Source organism: Gopherus flavomarginatus, chromosome 17, assembly GCF_025201925.1.
Source record: "Gopherus flavomarginatus isolate rGopFla2 chromosome 17, rGopFla2.mat.asm, whole genome shotgun sequence".
Classification (NCBI taxonomy): domain Eukaryota; kingdom Metazoa; phylum Chordata; order Testudines; family Testudinidae; genus Gopherus; species Gopherus flavomarginatus.
The window spans coordinates 25981936-26006403 of NC_066633.1; the positions used below are offsets into that span (position 1 = coordinate 25981936).

At 48.3% G+C, this 24468-nt stretch overlaps 1 protein-coding gene across 9 annotated transcripts in view; it reads right to left on the minus strand.

The window, feature by feature from the left end:
- Nucleotides 1–1880: 1880 nt before the first annotated feature.
- Nucleotides 1881–24468, minus strand: part of LOC127036060 (zinc finger protein 250-like) — a 153996-nt gene continuing 131408 nt past the window's right edge. For 4 of the 9 annotated variants that reach the window (XM_050926531.1, XM_050926536.1, XM_050926534.1 and 1 more), the window contains 4 exons: nucleotides 21510–21592; nucleotides 6194–6320; nucleotides 3321–3437; nucleotides 1881–2951 (listed from right to left, as the gene is read on the minus strand). In XM_050926531.1, coding sequence (XP_050782488.1) covers nucleotides 1912–2951; nucleotides 3321–3437; nucleotides 6194–6320; nucleotides 21510–21592 — 1367 coding nt within the window. In that variant the 3' untranslated portion in view covers nucleotides 1881–1911. Of the gene's footprint in view, nucleotides 2952–3320; nucleotides 3438–6193; nucleotides 6351–21509; nucleotides 21593–24468 lie in introns of all 9 variants that reach the window. The other 5 variants (XM_050926533.1, XM_050926537.1, XM_050926539.1 and 2 more) reach the window with 5 other exon arrangements.

Consider the following 24468-nt stretch of genomic DNA (forward strand, 5'->3'; position numbering starts at 1 on the left):
TAACACCTGCCAGGTGAGTGATGCACTGACAGGGCAGCTGCCCATAGCTCCCACATGAGCTCCTTCTCTTCGATCTGCTTCTGCTGTTATTTCAGAACCAGCACTAGTGGGAGTGTGTCCCTGTCACTTCACCAGCTGTAGAACAGGCTCTGTCTGCACCCCAGCTCTGATTAATCCCACTTTTTAATGTATTCCTACTGCGATACTTTCCTCATTCTTTGCCTAATTCTATCATTCCAGTCAGAGACTGAATATGGGGAGGAATGGACTAATTTGTGTGACATTTGGTAAGTTGCCATAGTATGTGATTGAAAACTCTGCTGGAGGTGGGCAGGAGCGTTACACACACAAAATAGCTAAGCTTTACCAAACTACCTGCTACACATTCAAACCTTCCTGTACACACACATTAGAAATCGGGGCTCTGAGAAATGACAACTTTCCTTTAACACAGATCATTGTTTTCTGTACTTCCAGAGGCAGTGAAATAGAAGCACATTACCTTTCAACAGCTGCTATTTCATATCAGCAGCAGAGCCCCAGTCAATTTACCACCCATAGAGCTGATTGTTTCTAACTGCAGGGTTAGCCAGACCATTCAGTAACATTATCGCTCTGTTTACAAAGCCTTTGGTTAGTGACGAATCATGAGACTTATCCCTTCCTGCTGTAATTCCACTGACTCCAGTGTTCTCTTTCCCCAGTTCTGGTTCCAAGAAAAGAAACAAATTAAAACAACCTTCAGAACTAACATGCTGTGGGAAAGTGGAAATGTTGATAGCTCAAATAATTCAGTTTCTTCTGTGTCTTGTGTGTGTCTATCTGCTTTGTGTGTGCGATCGGTGGGGCTTTTTGTTTGCTCTTGGCAGGTTCAACCCTGTCAGATTTGCCAGAGAAAACAGACACCCTGGCCTTCCAGGTTGGGGTTAGGCAAAGGAATAACAACCCTGTCCCATAGAAAACAAAAAATGTTACAGAAACAGTGGTAGGAACAGTGCTAGAGAAACTGGTAAATAATCACAATGCCCAGGCTTGAAGTAATCGGAAATACGGAAAAAAGCAAAGCTCAGGGGAGATTTGGGGTTTATTCTCTGAGCTTAGCCATGTGCTATAGTACAGGGAGCACTTTTGGAAGTCTCCCATCCCATAACTGGGGAAAGGAAAAGGATTCTTAGGTTCTAGCATGGATTGAAGGAGAATAGTGATGTGGAATAAGGGAATCCCTCTGACTTACCCTAACTACGTCTGTTGTTACAATGGGTGAAATGACATTTCTCCCTGCCCTGTTTCTGCTCTTTGTTATAGTTCAATATATTTTAAGCGCAGAAAATGATAATAAAAATATCTGTTCTCCAGCACAACCTGAAGCAACAACAGAACAACTAGGAATGAAACAATTTGTTCCCCAAGGGAGAACTCGATGACTAACAATTGCTTTGAAATGGGGGAACAGGATAACCGTGATGCTCAGGGTTTGTTTAGACTAGGAAAAGTGATGGAGTTTAGGTCAGGTCACGGGGAAAGCTAATGCCAACCACTGCACCTGGGCTGCATCTGCACTACAACTTTTTATACCAATATCACTAACTTGAGGAGCCAACGCCATGTACAGTCCTAGTGGATGGAAGGCATAGGTAGTTTTTGCCTCAGTGTACCCTGTTGGGATCAAACCTCTCTCCCCCCCCGGAGGTGATGAACATTCCTGCCTGGAAGGACACACACTCCTATGATTCAAAAGGAAAGGAATTGATAGAAAAGATCATAGGACTGACCCCAAAGAAGGATGAGCTGCAAAAGGCAGAAGCAGGCAACTCATCTGGGGGAGTTGAGAGACCACGGTGAAGATGATGCAAAAATCACTATGTGGGAATTAGCAAATGTGATTTTTAAAAAAAAAATTTTTTGGCCAACCTAGTCAAGGTATTTAATACAATTCTCTCTCATGTGGATTTTCTGATGTCTAATGAGGCTTGAGCGTGGATTGAAGCTTTTCCCGCACTCAGAGCATGTGTAGGGCTTCTCCCCTGTGTGGATTCTCTGATGTAAGATGAGGTCTGAACGATTAAAGAAACATTTCCCACACTCAGAGCAACCATAAGGTTTCTCACCTGTGTGGATTGTCTGATGTCTGATAAGGTGTGAGCTCTTACTGAAGCTCTTCCCACACTCAGAGCATGTGTAGGGCCTTTCTCCTGTGTGGATTCTCTGATGTGTGATGAGGGTAGAGCGGTGATTGAAGCTTTTCCCACACTCAGAGCACGTGTAGGGTGTCTCTCCTGTGTGGATTCTCTCATGTGTGATAAGGGTAGAGCGGTGATTGAAGCTTTTCCCGCACTCAGTGCACGTGTAGGGTGTCTCTCCTGTGTGGATTCTCTCATGTGTGATAAGGTTTGAGCTCCGATTGAAGCTTTTCCCACACTCACTGCACGTGTAGGGTGTCTCTCCTGTGTGTATTCTCTGATGTCTGATAAGGTGTGAGCTCCGACTGAAGCTTTTCCCGCACTCAGAGCATGTGTAGGGCTTCTCCCCTGTGTGGATTCTCTGATGTAAGATGAGGTCTGAACGATTAAAGAAACATTTCCCACACTCAGAGCAACCATAAGGTTTCTCACCTGTGTGGATTGTCTGATGTCTGATAAGGCGTGAGCTCTTATTGAAGCTTTTCCCACACTCATGGCACCTGTAGTGTGTCTCTTCCAAGTTGATTCTGTAGCTTGTTATAAGGTCTGAGAGGCTACTAAAGTTTTCCTCTGGCCTCCCCTGAGTCTCATAGGCTTTTGTTTTTTCTGAGAGTGCACAACTCCTGGAAACATTCCCTTTGGATCTTCCTGATAAAGTTCCATGTGGTTCTCCTTGCTCAGCATCTTCCTGATGGGGTTTCTCCTCCTCATTCTGACTCACCATCTCATCACCTGATGGGAGATAGAGAGAATCCAGACATAGATCACTACCTGCACCGGAAAGAAAGAAAATCTCAGAGAGAGGAATGGAAAAAGGGATGAACAATCCAAAATATGTGTGGGAGAGATCAAACCTATCAGGAGCTTATTTTCCCCAAAACCTTCCCCAGAGGACAGAGGAAGGGATCAGTTTTGGTCTGCATCTCATGAGAACACTCAGGAGAAAGTGAGATTGGGGAGCGACCTGCTGCCAGTTGTCAGTCAGAACAGGAGGGAAGCCATGAGTGACATCTGCCATAATGATTACACATCTGCAGGGAACAATCCTGAACTTGGAGAGCTCACAGGGTCTTTGTAGGGCATCTCAAATGTTTCCTGAATTCCCACACAGTTGTTGAGTTGGTTTAACCAAGTCCTCACCTGGGAAGGCAGCTCTTGGAAGCACTTCCTTCTCAGAGCCCTGGAGGTTTGGGACCCATGGCTCTTCCCCTCGTTCCAGCTGTGAGATCACATCAGGTTTGGAAATTGGAAACCCTACTGCAGGCAAAGAAAAACAGGGAGGTCAGTGGAATTTGTGGGATACTTGTCACAAAGAACAGTCCATGGTTTTAATTCCCAGCTCATTTTTAAGCAGTATCATCCCAAGGCCAGCTTCCTTGGCTCAAAGTAGCAGGAGAGTTATGATTATAATAAATCATATTCATTACCTTAGCGCCTAAGGAGCAACTAACAGTGGGTCCCCATTGTGCTAGGACAAGTAATAGTAGATGGCCCATTCCCTGAAGAATTTACAATCTAAATACACAAGACAGACACAGAATGGGGGAAGGGATAGAACCCACTGTTAGAATACAGATATTCAGGCCAGCCTGTAAAGCCTATAGTTTAAGAACTTAGGGGTATTTTTATCACTTTGCTACTTATAGGAGTATGAAAACAAAGAATCAAAATCACTGTCTGTATTTGTAAGGGCCTTCTCTTACTGTGACAGTCTCAGGCCTTGTTCTTAGGCTAAGGCCTTTGGCTAAGCAGCAGGGGCAGCCATAAGCTGGGAAGTGAAGAGTCACATCCTCACATCCCAAACCAGTCACACTGAAATAAGGTGCTATTGGGCTGTTAGGAAGATGATCCGGTATTGATAGTGCCCATCACCACCAGATAAAGAAACAGATCTCAAGATGGTTAAAGAAAACAGGCCTTGGCTACACTGGAACTTTACAGCGCTGCAACTTTCGTGCTCAGGGGTGTGAAAAAACACCCCCCTGAGCGCTGCAAGATACAGCGCTGTAAAGCCCCAGTGTAATCAGTGCCACAGCGCGGGGAGCACGGCTCCCAGCGCTGCAAGGTACACCTGTAGAAGATGTGGTTTATGTGCAGCGCTGGGAGAGCTCTCTCCCAGCGCTGGCGCTCCGACCACACTCACACTTGAAATTTCAAGTGTAGCCATACCCTAAATTTGATAGCAGCCTGTTTGGCAAGAAATCACTTCTCAATGCTTGTGGCTGTGAAACCCTCATTTTTGTGTTGTTTTATCTTTACGGCCACCACTTTACAATGTTAATCAGTCTGGTTCTCTAATTGGTTTTGTCTGCTGTATAAATTTTTTGCTAGGTGTAAGTTAATTGGGGTAGGGGCATACAATTGGTTAGAGAATTATGTTTCACTGTGTTAGGATTGGTTAATTAAATTTCAGTACAATGACTGGTTAAGCAAAGGTACAGCTGAGAATATTACTATATAAACTGAGTCAAACAGGAGGGGGAATAAGAACAGGGAACTAGGACACAGGGAAAATGCTCTGCGGTGTCAGAGCTGGTAAGGGGGACACGCCGCTGAAGACCCCAGGCGCCCTGAATCCTCTGGGCAGCCCTGGGTGACAGTCATTCCCTTGTCTCTGTCGGGTATTCCATTAATGTAGGTTACTCCCAGCCAGTCATTAATGACCCATTCATATCACCCCATGACAGCTACGTGACAAAACACCTCATATCTCCTGCTCTGTATAATCATAGCAATACCAATCACAGCAGGAAACTGAGGTGTGTATTGGCATCATACAAACATCACCAAAAGTCCCACCTCTATCTCAGACACACTGCTCACCGCCCCTGGAGAGAAAGCAAAGCACAGGAACTGGACGTTAGTCCAGCAAACACAGTGGAGGACAAGCTGCAATCCTCACACACTGGTCAAAAAGGAGAGGCATGTGGGTCCCTACCCATAGAGAGGGGCTGGCTAGAGGCCTGATACCTGGGGGGCCATTGCTTGAGCAGACCATGGAGGCAGGTCAAAGGCTTAGCTATCCCAGAACTGTGACATTGCAAAAGCACATTTTGGGGCATTAGGAAATCTAGTGACTCAGGTGTAATGGGAGGGAGAATTAAACTCCCCCAGTGTGAGGAGAAGGCTGGGGAATTAAACACTAAAATTCAGGAGCAACAGCCTCTAATGCTTCCGAAAAAGGAGAACGTAAGAAATAAGAACTGGGCTACGCAACCTCAGGAGGGACAGGCTCAAAAATCCAAGGAGCCTGGAGGGAAGACAGCTTGTGGCTGTTGCAGAAGGGGAGAGGGGGGACAAGACTCTCTCCAAGCTCTCACTCTTCTCAACCCCAACCTGATTTTATGACCTATGACCTAGTCTCACATCTTGTGGGCAATTTTATACTCGCTAGCGGTAAGATGTCAGAGTATTGCTTATTAGCTTGGAACATGCATGGAGGGGCAAGGAGGTGAACATAAAGAAATGGGTTCTTAAGGGCAGGTCAACACTACAGCCGGGATTGACGCTCTTAGATCGATCTGGCTGTGGTCGATTTAGTGATACGATTTAGTAAACGTAGCCTAAGCTTGCTACAGTTCAGGGCCTTATATTAAGTTGAGGCTTTGTGAGAGTGGTTATGCTGAAGTCTGGGATTTACCTGAGGTTTGGGTAGGAATTCAGGGTTAAAGGTCTGAGATCCCTCACAGCTCCAGATCCCTAAACCTCTCCTCCCTCCCAATGACCCACCCAGCCCACTTCCTGGGTGCCCTTCCTCTAAACTCCCCTCTCCTTCTTCCCATTACTCGCAGCCGGCACCACCTCCTGGCACCTTGGGAGCTTTTTGTGTTCCCTCCTCGTGTCTCATTACCTCGTCTCTCCCTGCTGCTTCCTAGCGTATGGGAGATAAGGAAAAAAAGGGGGGCAAAGAAACTTGTCAAAACGCGGATGATGAATAAAAGTATAAAGTTATTACTGCTCAGGTTCTTTAGAGACCCCACAGCTTCTAATAACCAGGGGACAGAACTCCTTACCCAGCGAGGTCACCGTCTCATAGTTTTCCTGCATGACATCCCTGTGGAGGGTTCTCTGAACAGAGTCCAGCAGAGCCCATTCATCCTTGGTGAAATACACAGCCACCTCCTCGAAAGTCACTGGCCCCTGAAAGAGAAAGAGTCCAACACTCAGGACCTGCTGCCGCACTCACAGTCCCACTATTCACAGAACAGCAGCACCAGGGAAATGGAAGCTCCGGGAGGCACATGTTAACAGAGTACCACCTCACCTTCCTAGAGCAGCCAGGAGGCATCAGAGGGTGGAAAGAGAGAAAGTTTGTGTCTCCCAGCTGACAGACGGAGGCAGGGTCATCACATTTATCACATAGCTACTAGCCAGAGCTTAATATAAGAGATGGGGCTGTCTCTGGACCCTGCTGGTGGCTCCCTGGTAGGAATCCCAACACTCTCCAAATAAAATATGTGGAAGAAAGGGGAAGTCAATAGTAAAGAATCTAAGTTCGAAGGTCAGAACTGTAGAAAGTTGGCAAGGGAAGCTATCAGAAATCAATGATCAACCAACGAAAATAAGAAGGAAGTTTTTAAAAGTACAAAATTAATCCTAACAATGGTAATGGTAAATTACTACATGGAAAAGGCAGAATTATCAACAATCATGCAGAAGAGGTAAAAGTGTTCAATAAATATTTCTCTCCTGGATTTGGAGAAAAACAGATGATGTATCATAAGATGTTGACGCTGACAGTCTTTCTATTCCAAAAGTAACTCATGAGAATGTTAAACAGCAGCTATTAAAGTTGGATATGTTTATATCAGTGGGTCCAGATAACTAGAGTTTTGAAAGATCTGCTGGAGGAGCGTGGTGGACTGTTAATGTTGATTTTAATTAGGACTTGGAACACTTGGGAAATTCCAGAAGACTGGAATAAAGCTAATGCTGTGCCAATATTTAAAAAGTATAAAAGAGATGACGCAGCTAATTACAAGTGTGTCAGTCTGAAATCGATATTGGGCAAGAGAATGGATTTCATTAATAAAGAAAGGAGGGTAATATAATTAGTACCCATTAAAGGTTTAGACACAATAGATCCTATCAAACTAACTGGATATCCTGATTGGATGAGATCAAAAGTTTGGTTGCAGCAAATAGTACTGGTGTAATATACGTAGGCATATGAGTTGGTTCAGCACAATATTTTGACTAGAAAGATACAAAATACACACAGCATACATTAAATAGATGAAAAACTGGGATTTTAAATAAGGAACCATGGTCAAGTGGATTTCTTTCTAGCGGGTTCCTGCAAGGATTGGATCTTGGCCTTGTGCTATTTAACATTCTTATCAATGACCTGGAAGAGAATATAAAATCATCACTGATAATGTTTGCAGTTGCCACCAAGACTTGGGGTGGGGGTAACTAATGAAGTGTCAGTAGGTTCAGGTTTCAGCACTGGGAGTCTGGGAAGTTGTCCCAGCCCTGGCTGCACGGTTATTTCCTGTTCCACAAAGAGGGGAAGTTTCATTCCCAACACCTGTGCCTTGAAATTAGGACCTATCTGACACTATAGCCCATATTCAGCATAGTGGCAGGATTATAATATGATTAGGACATGAGGCATTTTGTACAAGATGAGTCATGTGCGGTGTCACTGGAAAAGTTATGATTTGCTGAATATGATTATGCTACCTGTGTGCATGCATCATGTTTGTATCTGAAGTTATGGATATTGACTCTGTATCTGTCTTTCAAATGTGATTACTCTGGGTAACACTCACAATGAGCCTTTCAGGTACAACAACGAAGAAGCCAGACAGTGCTGATGATTCATCAACAAATACATGTGACCAGACCACATGACAATGAACTTCATTTTGGTACCTCTATTTTTCCACAAACTGGACTGGGAAATGAGCTTGGAACAAAGGGCTCCTGCCATATGGAAAAGCTACATAAGGTGGGGTGTGACATCATCTCTTGGCCTCATTCCCCACACAAGAGAACTCCTGGAAACACCTGAGGAACAAAGACTGCAGTGGGAGAAGTGCTGGTCGCAGGGTAAAGGGATTTCTAGCTTGTGTATGAAACTTGGTGGACTGCTTCTATCATCAGTCTGGGTGAAAAATTGCTAATTCAAATTCTATCCAGATAGTATGTTAGGCTTGGTGTGAGTTTTTGGTTATTTGCTAAGTAATCTGCTTTGATCTGTTTGCAAACACTTATCGCTGGGAAAGAACATAAGAACATAAGAACAGCCGTACTGAGTCAGACCAAAGGTCCATCTAGCCCAGTATCTGTCTACCGACAGTGGCCACTGCCAGGTGCCCCAGAGGGAGTGAAGCTAACAGGCAGTGATCAAGTGATCTCTCTCCTGCCATCCATCTCCATCCTCTGATGAACAGAGGCTATGGACACCATTCTTTACCCTTCCAGGCTAATAGCCATTTATGGACTTAAACACCATGAATTTATCCAGTTCCCTTTTACACATTGTTATAGTCCCAGCCTTCACAACCTCCTCAGGCAAGGAGTTCTGCAGGTTGACTGTGCGCTGCGTGAAGAACTTCCTTTTATTTGTTTTAAACCTGTTACCTATTAATTTCATTTGGTGACCCCTAGTTCTTGTATTATGGGAATAAGTAAATAACTTTTCCTTATCAACTTTCTCCTCATCACTCATGATTTGATATATCTCTATCATATCCTGCCTTAGTCTCTTCTTTTCCAAGCTGAAGAGGCCTAGCCTCTTTAATCTTTCCTCATATGGGACCCTCTCCAAACCCCTAATCATTTTAGTTGCCCTTTTCTGAACCTTTTCTAGCGCTAGAGTATCTTTTTTGAGGTGAGGAGACCACATCTGTACACAGCATTCGAGATGTGGGTGTACCATGGATTTATATAAGGGCAATAATATATTCTCAGTCTTATTCTCTATCCCCTTTTTAATGATTCCTAACATCCTGTTTGCTTTTTTGACCGCCTCTGCGCACTGCGTGGACATCTTCAGAGAACTATTCACGATGACGCCAAGATCTTTTCCCTGACTCGTTGTATCTAAATTAGCCCCCATCATATTGTATGTATAGTTGGGGTTATTTTTTCCAATGTGCATTACTTTACATTTATCCACAGTAAATTTCATTTGCCATTTTCTTGCCTAATCACTTAGTTTTGTGAGATCTTTTTGAAGTTCTTCACAATCTGCTTTGGTCTTAACTATCTTGAGTAGTTTAGTATCATCTGCAGACTTGGCCACCTCACTGTTTACCCCTTTCTCCAGATCATTTATGAATAAATTTAATAGGATTGGTCCTAGGACTGACCCTTGGGGAACACCACTAATTACCCCTCTCCATTCTGAGAATTTACCATTAATTCCTACCCTTTGTTCCCTGTCTTTTAACCAGTTCTCAATCCACAAAAGGACCTTCCCTTTTATCCCATGACAGCTTAATTTATGTAAGAGCCTTTGGTGAGGGACCTTATCAAAGGCTTTCTGGAAATCTAAGTACATTATGTCCACTGGATCCCCCTTGTCCACGTTTGTTGACCCCTTCAAAGAACTCTAATAGATTAGTAAGACACGATTTCCCTTTACAGAAACCATGTTGACTATTGCTCAACAGTTTATATTTTTCTTTGTGTCTGACAATTTTATTCTTCACTATTGTTTCGACTAATTTGCCCAGTACCGATGTTAGACTTACCGGTCTGTAATTGCCGGAATCACCTCTACAGCCCTTTTTAAATATTGGCGTTACATTAGCTAACTTTCAGTCATTGGGCACTGAAGCCGATTTAAAGGACAGGTTACAAACCATAGTTAATAGTTCCGCAACTTCATATTTGAGTTCTTTCAGAACTCTTGGGTGAATGCCATCTGGTCCCGGTGACTTGTTAATGTTGAGTTTATCAATTAATTCCAAAACCTCCTCTAGTGACACTTCAATCTGTGACAGTTCCTCAGATTTGTCACCTACAAAAGCCGGCTCAGGTTTGGGAATCTCCCTAACATCCTCAGCCATGAAGACTGAAGCAAAGAATCCATTTAGTTTCTCCACAATGACTTTATCGTCTTTAAGCGCTCCTTTTGTATTATGATTGTCAAGGGGCTCCACTGGTTGTTTAGCAGGCTTCCTGCTTCTGATGTACTTAAAAAACATTTTATTACCACCTTTGGAGTTTTTGGCTAGCTGTTCTTCAAACTCCTCTTTGGCTTTTCTTATTACACTTTTGCACTTAAGCTGGCACTGTTTGTGCTCCTTTCTGTTTGCCTCACTAGGATTTGACTTCCACTTTTTAAAGGAAGTCTTTTTATCTCTCACTGCTTCTTTTACATGGTTGTTGAGCCACGGTGGCTCTTTTTCAGTTCTTTTACTGTGTTTCTTAATTTGGGGTATACATTGAAGTTGGGCCTCTATTATGGTGTCTTTAAAAAGCACCCATGCAGTTTGCAGAGATTTCACTTTAGTCACTGTACCTTTTAACTTTTGTTTAACGAACCCCCTCATTTTTGTATAGTTCCCTCTTTTGAAATTAAATGCCACAGTGTTGGGCGGTTGAGATGTTCTTCCCCCCACAGGGATGTTGAATGCTATTGTATTATGGTCACTATTTCCAAGCGGTTCAGCTATAGTTGCCTCTTGGACCAGCTCCTGTGCTCCACTCAGGATTAAATCTAGTGTTGCCTCTCCCCTTGCGGTTTCCCGTACCAGCTGCTCCATGAAGCAGTCATTTAAAGTATCAAGAAATGTTATCTCTGCATTTCGTCCTGAAGTGAAATGTTCCCAGTCAATATGGGGATAATTGAAATCTCCCACTATTATTGGGTTCTTAATTTTGACAGCATCTCTAATTTCCCTTAGCATTTCATCATCACTATTACTATCCTGGACAGGTGGTCGATAATAGATCCCTAATGTTATATTTTTATTAGAGCATGACATTTCTATCCATAGAGATTCTATGGAACATGTGGATTCGCTTTGCGAACAGGGGCTGCTAACAGGGAGTTTCGCAAAGGAGTTCTCCAGGTGAAGGAGGAGCAAATACAGCATCTGTGGGGTAAGTGACTGTCTGTAGTGTGTGTGTGTTTGGGAGTTACTTGCTGTGAGCTGTGTCTGAGCCTGTGTTTGTCTGTCTGCCTGTCTGTCTGTTTGTTTGTTTGAAGGATCGTGTGCTGTGGCTGGCAGTTGGAGGCCGTGAGCGTCAAAGGAAAGTTTGAAAGCTCGAAGCCTCTGTTAATTGGCTGAGCCTTAAGCAGTGGGCTGAGCATTAACTCAGGCCAGGGCTTTATAAAGCCGCGCACAAGTGATCAAGGAGCTTTGCAAACAGGGGCTGCTAACAGGGAGTTTCGCAAGGGAGTTCTCCAGGTGAAGGAGGAGCAAATACAGCATCTGTGGGACCGTGTACTGTGGCTGGCAGTTGGAGGCCGTGAGCTTGAAAGGCAAGTTTGAAAGCTCGAAGCCTCTGGTAATTGGCTGAGCCTAAATCAGTGGGTGGGGCATTAACTCAGGCCAGGGCTTTATAAAGCTGCGCACAAGCGACCAGGGAGCTTTGCAAACAGGGGCTGCTAACAGGGAGTTTGGAAAGGGAGTGGGAAGGGGGTGGGGTCCCTTGTCGGTCCTACCTGTTCCCCTGTAATCCTCTTAAAACTTATACTCCAAACCATATTCCAAAACCCCTTTCTTTAAACCACCAATGCAGGCAGAAGCCCAGCAGCAGAGTGAGAGCTATCCAGTTTATTGCGCTGAGTGTAGCATGTATGATTACCTGCCTTGTGGGTGGGTGGTGTATGTGTGCAGTCAGTGCAAGGAGCTCCTGGCCCTCAGAGACCGCATACGGGCTTTGGAGGCCAGGGTGGCGGAACTGGAGGAGCTAAGAGAGGCAGAGAGCTATATTGATGAGGCTTTCCAGGACACTGTAGAATTGTCCCACCTCCGCTCAGACAGCCTCTGTGCTATTGAGGAGGAAGAAAGGCCCAGGAAAGCAGAGCAGTCAATGGGAGCAGAGGGAAACCTTCCCACAGTTGGGACCCTCCTTCCAGATGGTGCTGAGGTTGCCTCTCACACTGAGGTTACCTCTCCGGGGGAGGGAACTCCAGTTGCTAGGAAAAGGCAGGTGTTAATAATGGGAGATTCGATGATTAGAAACATAGATAGCTGGGTTTGTAATGACTGGGAGAACAGTATGGTGACTTGCCTGCCTGGTGCGAAGGTTGCGGATCTCTCGAGGCATCTAGACAGACTTATGTGTAGTGCTGGGGAGGAGCCGGTGGTCGTGGTACCTGTAGGTACCAATGACATAGGGAAGGGTAGAAGAGATGTCCTGGAAGCAAAATTCAGGCTACTAGGGAAGAGACTGAAATCCAGGACCTCTATGGTGGCATTCTCAGAAATGCTCCCAGTTCCACACACAGGGCCAGGTAGGCAGCCAGAGCTTCAGAGTCTTAATGCGTGGATGAGACGATGGCATAGAGAGGAGGGATTTACATTCATTAGGAAATGGGGAAACTTTTGGGATGGGGGGAGCCTATACAGCAGAGATGGGCTCCACCTAAACCAAAGTGGAACCAGACTGCTGGCACTAAACATTAAAAAGGTTGTAGAGCAGTTTTTAAACTAGGAGATGGGGGAAAGCTGACAGCTGCAGAGGAGCATGTGGATCAGACACAGATATCTCTTAGAAGAGAGTCTGATGATAGGGAATCTCCAGGTTATAGTCAGGAACAGAGGACGGAAGAGGATAATGTAAGGGCCGGATCAGATGATAAACAGTCACGTAAAAAAGAATCTGGCACATCAGAAAAGAGCAGACCAATAAACAGGGACAAGTTTTTAAAGTGCCTGTACACAAATGCTAGAAGTCTAAATAATAAGATGGGTGCACTAGAGTGCCTTGTGATAAAGGAGGATATTGATATAATAGGCATCACAGAAACCTGGTGGACTGAGAGCAATCAATGGGACACAATCATTCCGGGGTAAAAATATATCGGAAGGACAGAACAGGTCGTGCAGGGGGAAGAGTGGCACTATATGTGAAATTGCCTGTTTGTCTTCTCTCTCCCCTTGAGTGGCTTAGGTAACACACTCAGGTAACTTAGCTGTATGCATGGCACCACCTGCTGTCGTGTTGGGTGATAACAGGCCCTGGAGAGGCTGGCTGAATCTCCAGCAAAGCAGCGTGAGAAGGGCCAGCCCAGCTTGAGGGTTAGAGGGCACAGCGGTTCCCAGAAGCCCTCCAGACTGCATCCCAGGGTGACAACCCATCACACCCTAGAGTACACAAGTCTCAGTGGGTTTGTCACATCCTGTCCCCTGCCTTTCTCCACCCAAGTTATTTCCTGCCTCCCACCACCTCTAGCAGCTCCCATCAGTGGTAAGCTCCAGCCAGTTCCATGAACCGGTTGTTAAATTTAGAAGCCTTTTTAGAACCGGTTGTTCCAGGACAACCGGTTCTAAAAAAGTTTTTAAATTTAACAAAGGCTCGGGCAGCTGTCCACCCAGCCCCCGGCCCCAGCTCACCTCCCCCTCTCTTGTGAACGTTCCGTCCTCCTTCTCCTCCCCCTCCCCTGCTTCCCGCAAATCAAAAGCCTGAAACAAGCAGCAGGTAGGTAAGCCGGGCCGGGCGGGGGGGATGGCGCGCGTGGCTCAGTCTGGCTCCACCTGAGTGGCTCCCCCTGGCCCCGGCTGAGCGCTCCAGCCGGGTCCCAGCCAAGTACCTCTGACTCGGGCTGGTCCCGGCCGAGCGGCTCCGACCCGGCCCAGCACGGGCCCCGCAGCACTGGTCCTGGCTGAGCAGCACCAGCCCGGCTCGGGAAAGCCGGGTCCTGCGGCGCCAGTCGCGGTCCCGGCAGAGCTGACCCAGTCCTGGCCCCAGGCAGTGTGGTAAGGGGGCAGGGAGGGGGTGTTCGGTGGATTGTGGGGGGGTGGATAGAGGTTGGGGCTGTCAGAGGGCAGGGAACAAGGGGGTTGAATGGGGGCAAGGGTCCTGGGGGGCAGTCAGGAAGGAGCAGGGGTTGGATGAGGTGATGAGGGGCAGTCAGGGACAGAGAGAAGGGGTGGTTGGATAGGGCAGAGTTCCAGGGGGGCATCAAGAATGAGAGGAGGGGTTTGATGGGGCGGCAGAGGGCAGTCAGGGGACAGGGAAGGGGGGGATGGGTCAGGGGTCCCCAAAGGGGTGGTGTCAAGGAGCATGGGAGGGTTGGATGAGGGATGACCCCCGGGGGGGGCATGACCCCCTCGTGAGGTGAGGAGGAGGGAACCTGTTGTTAATATTTTGGCAGCTCATCACTGGCTACCACCCTCCTACACATTTACTGCTTCTCTCCCTCCAAGCAGAAAAGACGGTTACTCACCTTTGTAACTGTTGTTCTTCGAGATGTGTTGCTCATATCCATCCCAGTTAGGTGTGTGCGCGCCGCGTGCACATTTGTCGGAAGATTTTTTACCCTAGCAACACTCGGTGGGCCGCCAGGGCGCCCCCTGGAGTGGTGCCACTATGGTGCCGGATATATACCCCTGCCGGCTCCTCCGCTCCTCAGTTCCTTCTTGCCGGCTACTCCGAGAGTGGGGAAGGAGGGTGGGTGTGGAATGGATATGAGCAACACATCTCAAAGAACAACAGTTACAAAGGTGAGTAACCGTCTTTTCTTCTTTGAGTGCTTGCTCATATCGATTCCAATTAGGTAATTCCCAAGCCTTACCTAGGCAGTGGGGTCGGAGCAAGACGTTGCGGAATGTAAGATCGCTGAGCCAAAGACGGCATTGTCTCTAGACTGCTTGAACAGTGCATAGTGGGATGCAAAAGTATGGACGGAAGACCAGGTAGCTGCGCGACATATTTCCTGGATGGGAACGTGGGCCAGGAAAGCGGCAGACGAGGCTTGAGCCCGGGTAGAGTGGGCGGTGAGATGGCCAGTCGGAACGCGGGCCAAGTCATAGCATGTCCGGATACAGGATGTCATCCAGGATGAGAGTCTCTGGGAAGAGATAGGCATGCCTTTCATGCGCTCCGCAACCGCTACAAATAGCTGAGGTGAGCATCTGAAGAGTTCGGTCCTCTGGATGTAAAAGGCGAGGGCCCGGCGGACATCCAGGGTACATAGCTGTTGTTCCTGGCGCAATGTATGCGGCTTCGGTAAGAAGACTGGTAGAAAAATGTCTTGATTAATGTGGAAGTCAGAGACCATCTTGGGAAGGAAAGCCGGGTGCGGTCGCAGCTGTACCTTGTCCTTGTGGAATATCGTATATGGGGGATCTACCATCAAAGCACGAAGCTCCGATACTCGTCTGGCTGAGGTGATAGTGACAAGGAAGGCTGTCTTCCAGGATAGGTACAGCAGTGAGCATGTGTCTAATGGTTCAAAGGGAGAGCCCGTGAGCCTAGCTAATACAAGGTTGAGATCCCAGGTAGGGGAAGGGCGCTTAACCTGAGGGTAAAGCCGCTCCAAGCCCTTAAGGAATCTGGAAACTATAGGGTGAGAGAAGGTCGAATGGCCAGATTCCCCAGGATGGAAGGTGGAAATCGCAGCCAAATGGACCCTTATCGAAGAGAGTGCCAGGCCCTGCTCCTTGAGGTACCATAAGTAGTCCAAGATAATGAGGACCAATACGCCTTCGGGAATAAAGTTATGCTGAGAGCACCAATGGGAGAAGTGCTTCCACTTAGCGAGATATGTCGCCCACGTGGAAGGCTTTCTGCTTCCCAGTAGGACCTGTTGCACCGGGGTGGAACAGAGCAGTTTGGATTGGTTTAACCAGACAGCAGCCATGCTGTCAGGTGGAGGGACTGCAGGTTCGGGTGGTGAAGTCTGCCGAAGTCCTGTGTTATGAGGTCTGGGCAGAGTGGCAGAGGTATCGGGTCCGCTAGAGATAGGTCGAGCAGCATGGTGTACCAGTGCTGCCTCGGCCACACCAGAGCGATCAGGATTAGCCGGGCTCTGTCCCTGTGGAGCTTGAGCAGGACTCTGTGGACTAGGGGAAAGGGCGGAAAGGCATAAAGTAGACGACCTTCTCAGGGAATTAGGAACGCATCCGAGAGGGAGCCTGGGGAGCGACCCTGCAGGGAGCAGAACACCTGGCATTTCCTGTTCTCTCAGGAGGCAAAGAGGTCTATCTGGGGAAAGCTCCACTTCTGGAATACTGAAAAGAGGATGTCCGGACGGATGGACCACTCGTGGGACAGGAAGGACCCGCTCAGGTGATCCGCAACAGAGTTCTGGACTCCCGGGAGAAAGGAGGCTACCAGGTCTATCGAGTGGGCTATGCAGAAGTCCCACAGTCGCATCACCTCTTGACAAAGGGGGGAAGATCGCGTCCCTCCCTGCTTGTTTATGTAATACATGGCCGTTGTGTTGTCTGTGAATACTGCAACACAACAGCCCTGTAGGTGATGCTGGAAGGTCTGGCACGCCAGTCGGACCACTCTCAGTTTGCAGACATTGATGTGAAGCGCCAGCTCCTGCAAGGACCAAAGGCCTTGGGTGCAAAGGTGCCCTAAGTGAGCGCCCCAGCCGAGAGAGGAAGCGTCTGTTGTCAGGGACACAGAAGGCTGCGATGGATGGAACGGATGACCAGCACACACCAGGGAGGGTGTCAGCCACCAGTCAAGGGAGCCCAGAACACTTGGTGGAACCGTGATTATCATGTCTATGGCATCCCTGCGTGGATGATAGACTGAGGCGAGCCAAGTCTGAAGAGGACACATGCGCAGTCTCGTGTGCTTTGTAACGAAGGTGCATGCAGCCATGTGACCGAGGAGGCTGAGGCAGGTGCGGACAGAGGTTGCTGGGAAGCTTTCTAGTCATTGTGTAAGGGAGACTATAGCCTGAAACCACAGTGGGGGCAAGCTAGCCGTTGCAAGATTGGAGTCCAGCGTGGCCCCTATGAATTCTATCCTCTGCGTAGGTAGCAGAATGGATTTGTTCAGATTGATTATCAGGCCTAGACGGTTGAATAGGGCCTTGATGACGTTTACATGAGCGGTGACCTGAGCCTCAGAGGTCCCTCGAATAAGCCAGTCATCGAGGTATGGGAAGACATGTATTCGACGATGACGAAGGGAGGCAGCGACTACCGCCATACACTTCGTGAATACCCGAGGGGCCGAGAAGAGGCCAAAGAGAAGGACCGCAAATTGGGAATGTTGATGATTCACCACAAAGCGTAGGTACTGTCTGCGTGGAGGATAAATCGCGATGTGGAAATATGCATCCCTCATGTCGAGAGCAGCGTACCAATCTCCGGGATCCAGGGAAGGGATGATGGTTCCAAGGGATACCATGCAAAACTTGAACTCTCTCATGAATTTGTTCAGTCCTCGCAGGTTCAGGATAGGCCAGAGGCCCCCTTTTGCCTTGGGAATTAGGAAATATCTGGAATAGAACCCCTTGCCCCTTAATTCCTCTGGAACCTCCTCTATAGCTCCCATCGCAAGGAGCCTCAAAACCTCCTGGATGAGGAGTTGCTCGTGAGAGGGGTCCCTGAAGAGGGACGAGAAGGGAGGGTGGGAAGGTGGGGTTGAAACAAACTGAAGATGGTAGCCACACTCCACCGTATGGAGGACCCAATGTCCGAAGTTAGCTGGGACCACGCAGGGAGGAATGCGGCAAGGCGGTTGGCGAACTGAAAAGGATCCTGGGAGGTCATTGGTACAGTGCTCTCGGGCGCACCCGCAAAAGTTTGGCTTCGGTCCCGCTAGTGGCTTAGTGGGACCGGAATTGTTACCCCCTGAGGTCCAGACTGTTGTCTGTGAGAGGTACGACCTCGCCTTCTGGTGAAGTCTTGCCTTGGCCAAGGCGGGGGGTAGGGGCGCTGAGGTTGCGACCAGAAAGATCGTCTTTGACTCTGCGGCGTATGCATTTCCAGCGAACACATAATTAAGTGATTGTTCTTCAGACTCTGTAGCCGAGGGTCCGTCTTCTGGAAGAAGAGGCCCTGGCCATCAAAAGGTATGTCCTGTGTAGTGTGCTGAAGTTCAGGTGGAAGGTCTGACACTTGCAGCCACGATATACGCTGCATGGCAATTCCAGAGGTGACGGTTCTAGCTGCTGAATCGGCGGCATCCAGCGAGGCCTGTAGGGAGGTTCGCGCAACTTTCTTCCCTTCCTCCAGGAGAGCTGTGAATTCCTGGCGGGAGTCCTGCGGGACGAGCTCTGCAAACTTCCCTACTGCCTCCCAGGTGTTGTAACCGTACCTACTCAGGAGGGCTTGCTGGTTCGCCACCCTGAGTTGGAGGCCTCCCGCGGAATAGATCTTTCTCCTCAACAAATCCATATGCCTGGCCTCCCTTGATTTAGGAGCAGAGGCTTGCTGGCCATGGCGCTCCCGTTCATTGACGGACTGTATCACCAATGAACAAGGAGGAGGGTGTATATACAGGTACTCGTACCCTTTGGAGGGTACCATGTATTTACGTTCAACCCCTCTGGCTGCGGGCGGTACAGATGCCGGGGATTGCCAGATGGTATCCGCTCTAGCCTGGATCGAGCGGATGAAGGGGAGGGCCACCCTGGTTGGAGCCTCCGCCGACAGTATACTGACAACCCGGTCATCCACCTCAGGAACTTCCTCTACGGGCAAGTTGATATTGAGGGCGACGCGGTGCAGAAGATCCTGGTGTGACCTGAGGTCGATTGGGGGCGGTCCAGATGTAGACGTCCCCGCCACCGCTTCATCCGAGGAAGAAGAGGATGAAACCCCAGGGACAAGCAGGTCTTGGATCGACTCCTGGTCTTGGGGGATGTCCTGAGGCAGCGGATCTTGTGGGTCTGGTAAGTGGGCTGGAGATTCCTCTGTACCCGCCGGGGGAGGTCTGCTCACTGTGGTCTCTGGCGCCCGATGTTCAGAAGGGCCGGAGCGTGATGGTATATGCGTATCACTTTGGGTTTGGTGGTAGGCCCAAGGTGTCCAAAAGGGCCACTGATGAGGTCCCTGGTAGTTATCCGAATCCCCATATGATGCAGTGTCTGCATGGGAAGAGATCGATGGATGACGAGACGGCCACGGGGGGGGCGGAGACCATTTGATGTGGGTCTCTGCGTCTGCTCGAACCGTCCCTACGCGGTGCCGGAGAACGGTACCGAGAGTCGTGATGGTGCCGAGAGTGGGATCAGGACCTGCAACCAGCGCGGTGCCGGGAGGTCGACCGGTGCCTGGAATCGCCGTGCTGAGATCGCCTGCAAGAAGTACAGTGCCGCGAGTGGTGCCGAGATCTGGAACGGTGCCGATAGTACCTGGACGGCAACCGGGACCTCGAACGGTGCTGCGAGTACGACTGATACCTCGATGGGGAACGGTACCGGGACTGTGAGCGGCTGTGGGACCGGGATCGATGACGGGACCGGGAGTGCCTGTGGGACCTGGATTGGGACCGGTGGCGTTCTGTGGTACCGAGCGAGGAAGGTCTCATGAGGGCCGGCTTGGCTATGGACTGAGGAACCCGCACCGGCAGCGCCGGGGGTTGAGGCAGCTCAGGCTCCGTCAAGGCAATCAAGTCCTGTGCCGTGGAGAACGTCTCCAGAGTGGAGGGCACGATAAGCTCAACCACGGCACGTGCCGGGGAGCTGGTAAGCACCGGACTCGACGGCTCTTGTGAGGCCGGAATCAACAGTGCAGAGGATGTCGGTGCCGCGGCAGTTGACGGTGCCGGGAGATCCGACTTGGCTAAGCGCTCAGACTGCGGTGTAGACATAGCAGCTGCAGGAGGCTTGTGCTTCTTGCTCCATGGTGAGAGCTGTAGAACTGATGTGAATGAAATTATTTTTAGTTATTCACTGTATCATTGTAACTTCTGTTCACCATTTCATTACAATTGCCATTTTGCCTACATTGTAACTTCTGTGCACTATTGTAATTCAAAACTCATTTTAAAATACTTACTCCATTTTGTGGAAGGCTTGTGCTGCAGCCCCCATTTTTGCAAGTCATGCTGTAATATTATTAGTCTAGTTTAAATGTGTGAATGAGGTATGTATGGGTGATAGAATCAACCTCCAGCGCCAAGCCCGTCCTAATGAGATAAAGATCAAATACCAACGGCTGAAGACCTAGACAACAGCCCTAAGAAAAGTAAGAAGCATCCACCCTAAAAAGAAAAGGACAAAAGAAACAACAAAAGGAATATCAAAGCCAGGTCCGAGGCTGAAAGTCACGCCTGCAATTGACGGGTGATCCAGCACCAAACCCAGAGGCGACGTGACACAGAAGACCTATAGACTTTGAATCCAAACTAAAAGCCTATAAAAAGGAAGGGTGAGATGAAAGACTTTGGGTAACATTCTGCTATCAACATCAAGGGGCATCGGTGCGCGCCCGACAGAGACCCAGCTCCTCCTCGTGCTCAGCTTTCCTGGCCAGTTCGCTGCCACAAGCTACGATCCCAAGCTGCGAACTCAAGCCATGAACTCAAGCTACAATCAGGACTGGTAACTATCCAGCAGCTGCAGAACATTTGGGGTGTATGTGTGTGTGTGTGTGTGTATGTATAAGCATTGAGGTATTTGCTAGTAGTTATAGATCAATAATAAATGTGGCATCTTTGTCTTGACCCCTAAAACGATCCTGTGTGGGTTTGTCTGTACAACAGAGCGAACGGTGCCGGGTAGGAGCTTGGGCCGGTGATGGTTGATGTTGAGGAGCCTTCACTGTTGGCGTGCGCTCTGGTGCTGAGGAGGCACTTGTTCCCGGTGCCACTGGCGGTGCCGAAGACTGGGGAGTCAACGCCGCCTCCATCAGAAGTTGTTTTAGGCGAATGTCTCGCTTTTTTTTAGTCCGGGGCTTGAACGCCTTACAGATGTGGCACTTGTCCGTAAGACGGGATTCACCCAAGCACTTAAGGCAGGAGTCACGAGGGTCTCCTGTGGGCACCGGCCTATGACAGGCCGAGCACGGTTTGAAGCCCGATGAACCAGGCATGGGCCCCGGTACCGGGCAAGGGGAAGGGGCTAACCCCCGATCCCTCTTAACTATCTACAATAACTACTACAGAACTAATAACTAACACTAACTATACTTGAAGAAATTGAACTATATACACAATTACAATAGAAATGAGGGAATTGCTACGGAGGTGGAGATCAGCTAAGCTGCGCTCCACTGTTCCAACAACCGACACGGGCAGTAAGAAGGAACTGGAGCGGAGGGGCCGGCAGGGGTATCTATCCGGCACCATAGCGGCGCCACTCCAGGGGGCACCCTGCTGGCCCACCGAGCGTTGCTAGGGTAAAAAATCTCCAACAAACGTGCACGTGGCGCGTGCACACCTAACTGGAATGGATATGAGCAAGCACTCGAAGAAGAACCCACTATCAGCTCCCTGAGAATCCCTTACCTGAGCCAGCTCCATTGAAGCCATTTCCTTCCCCCTAGGAGGATGGGATGATCTGGAGCAAAACGTGGATGTTAATCTGTAGCCTGCCAGTGGGAGAAGGGCAATGTGAGAGAATTCAGACAGGGTTTCTCTCCTTTCCATATGTCGATTCCCCCCAGGATTTTCCCCTGCTAATGGACAATCTAGGTTCTGCCACACTTTGAAGCACAGAGTGACCTTATCCCAGTACAGATCTAGCCCCCTCCTACCAGGCTGTAACCCTCTGACACATGGTGAAACCCTCCCCTCAGCAGAGTTTCTCTGTTACACTTATCAAGTTTGCGGGCGATACCAAGCTGGGAGGGGTTGCAAGGACTTTGGAGGATAGAACTGAAATTCAGAATCATCCAGACAAACTGGAGAAATGGTCTGAAGTAAATAGGATGAAATTCAATAACGACAAATGCAAAGTACACCGCTTAGGAAGGATCAATCAGTTGCACACATACAAAATGGGAAATAACTGCCTAGGAAGGAGTGCTGTGGAAAGGGATCTGGGGGTCATAGTGGATCACAAGCTAAATAGGAGTCAACAGTATTGCAAAAAAGCAAGTATCATTTGGGGATGTATTAGCAGGAGTATTGTAAGCAAGACAGGAGAAGAAATTCTTCTGCTCTACTCCATGCTGATTAGGTCTCAACTGGACTAGTGTGTCCAGTTCTGGGGGCCACATTTCAAGAAAGATGTGGACAAATTAGAGAAAGTCCAGAGAAGAACAACAAAAATGATTCAAGGTCTAGAAAACATGACCTATGAGGGAAGATTGAAAAAAACTGGGGAAAACTCAGAGGGGACACAATAACTGTTTTCAAGTACAAAGAAGGTTGCTACAAAGATGCCAGAGAAAAATTGTTCTTCTTAACCTCTGAGGATAGGACAAGAAGCAATGGACTTTAATTACAGCAAGGGTGGTTTAGGATGGAGATTAGGAAAAAAACTTCCTAACTGTCAGAGTGGTTAAGCACTGGACTAAATTGTCTAGAGAGGTTGTGGAATCTCCATCACTGGGGATATTTAAGAGCAGGCTGGACAAACACCTGTCTGGGATTGTCTAGATAATATTGAGTCCTGCCTTGAGTGCAAGGTGTAGTAAGTGAAGGCCCTGATAAAGGCCCAGCATGAGGCCTGAGCTAAAGTAATGGTCAAGACTTTGCTATCGTAAAGCAAAGTTAGGCGGTGAGCAAGAGGCAGGCCATGCTCACAGAAGCTGGCAAGAAAAGGGCTGATGTTGCATAAACATATATCCACCTAGTGTATTAAAGTATAAACATGGTACCAGAACACCCTGTGCTGGAACATTCCACAGATAATAAGGAACAGGCTGACCCATCCCAATGACAAGGCCAAAAGGGTAATATGATGGATAGAGTTGTTTTGTTCGAACCAACAGGTACAAGGTGAGAGGCGGCACCTTATTACGTAGAGGCGTTGTACCTTGCTACGTAGAGGGGTTGCACCTCATACGTCAGGAGTGATGTGTAACTTGTTTGTACCTGTGTATAAGAATGTATCCCTGGGGCGGTGTCTTGGTCCGGCCAAGGGGGCAGTGGAAAGTCCCGCCACTGACTGAGTCAAGTCCATTGACTGGGGGCACATACTCGTAGTATGTCCTGTAGAGTAAAAATCTAAAGGGAACTATCATTTTGTCCCATACGGCAATAAACCTGGCCAACGTGCCTTCGTACCTTACTAGACTCTGTGGTCATTGGGGGTTCTCTTCGGGTCTGTCGTGTCAGCTATCTTCGAAGAGCTGGGACAGCACACAGAGGGAACACATGCACGCAGCCGAGAGATATCAACATTGAACAGAGAGGGCACCACACCGGTAGGCATCTGACAACACTTGTGACTCTGACCGCTGATCTCGTGAGTAAGCGAGCTGTCCGCTGTAGGAATCGCGATCTAACATGGCAGAAAATCTCGAGCTAGGGAACCCCCTGTCCCCTCCCTTATGATCCCCATGGAGTTTGAGAACTCTTGGACCCGCTGGATTGCCAGTAAAGGGGGTCCATATGAATTTAAAAAAGAGAGTGGGGAGACTTGCACTGGCATATGTACAGCGATGGTAGAAACCGAGGCTCTGAAAAATAGTAATAAAAGTAAAAAAGCAAGAATTTTGCAACTTATGTCTATGGCAGTAAGATGGCTTAGACAGTATGCTGGCCAAACAAGTAACAGAAAAAACAGGGGAAGTAGAAGATGCAACCCGGGCAGTCGAGCACTGGAAAGCCCAAGCTCTTTTAGCAGGGCAACAGGCAGTCCAGACTCATGATATGCTTGAGCAAGTAAAGCAGGAAGATAAAAAATTGGAGACAGCTGTAGTAAACCTGCAGAAGCAAAAAGTGCCATCCCCTGGTGTTCAAAGTACCTCAAGTGCTGTTACGGTGCCTGAGGAATGGGGACAGAAATGGAAACATGTGGCTCTTGCCAAATTAAAAGATGGAACATGGGACAGTTGGGATGGGCATTGCAATGGGGACATGTGGAATGACCCTGTTGAGCCATCCTTTCTTGACCCATGGGCAGGGGCTACCACACCGCAACCGCCACCTTATGATGTGAGCCAGGTTCTGGGCAAGCCCTCCCCAAAACCTAGATTAATTCCAGTAAAAACAGGAGAAATGGGTGAAAAAGGGACAGAAAGCCCCACTGAAAATCCTATTCCCCACTTTACCCTTGATGCTACCCCACATACAGATAGTCCCCCTGCATTAAAGTTATGGAATGAGGTGGGAACTACAATAAAAAAATTAACTGATCGGTTAAGGGAGCCATGGCCCTGCCGTAACTATGCAGAAAGGGAAAGGAATCAGGAACATAAAATTACATATACCCCTCATTCACCACGCCTGAGTGGCTTAACAGTCAGGCTCGACACTTTAAAGATTAATGAACTAACTGCATTAACCAGAGCTGTTG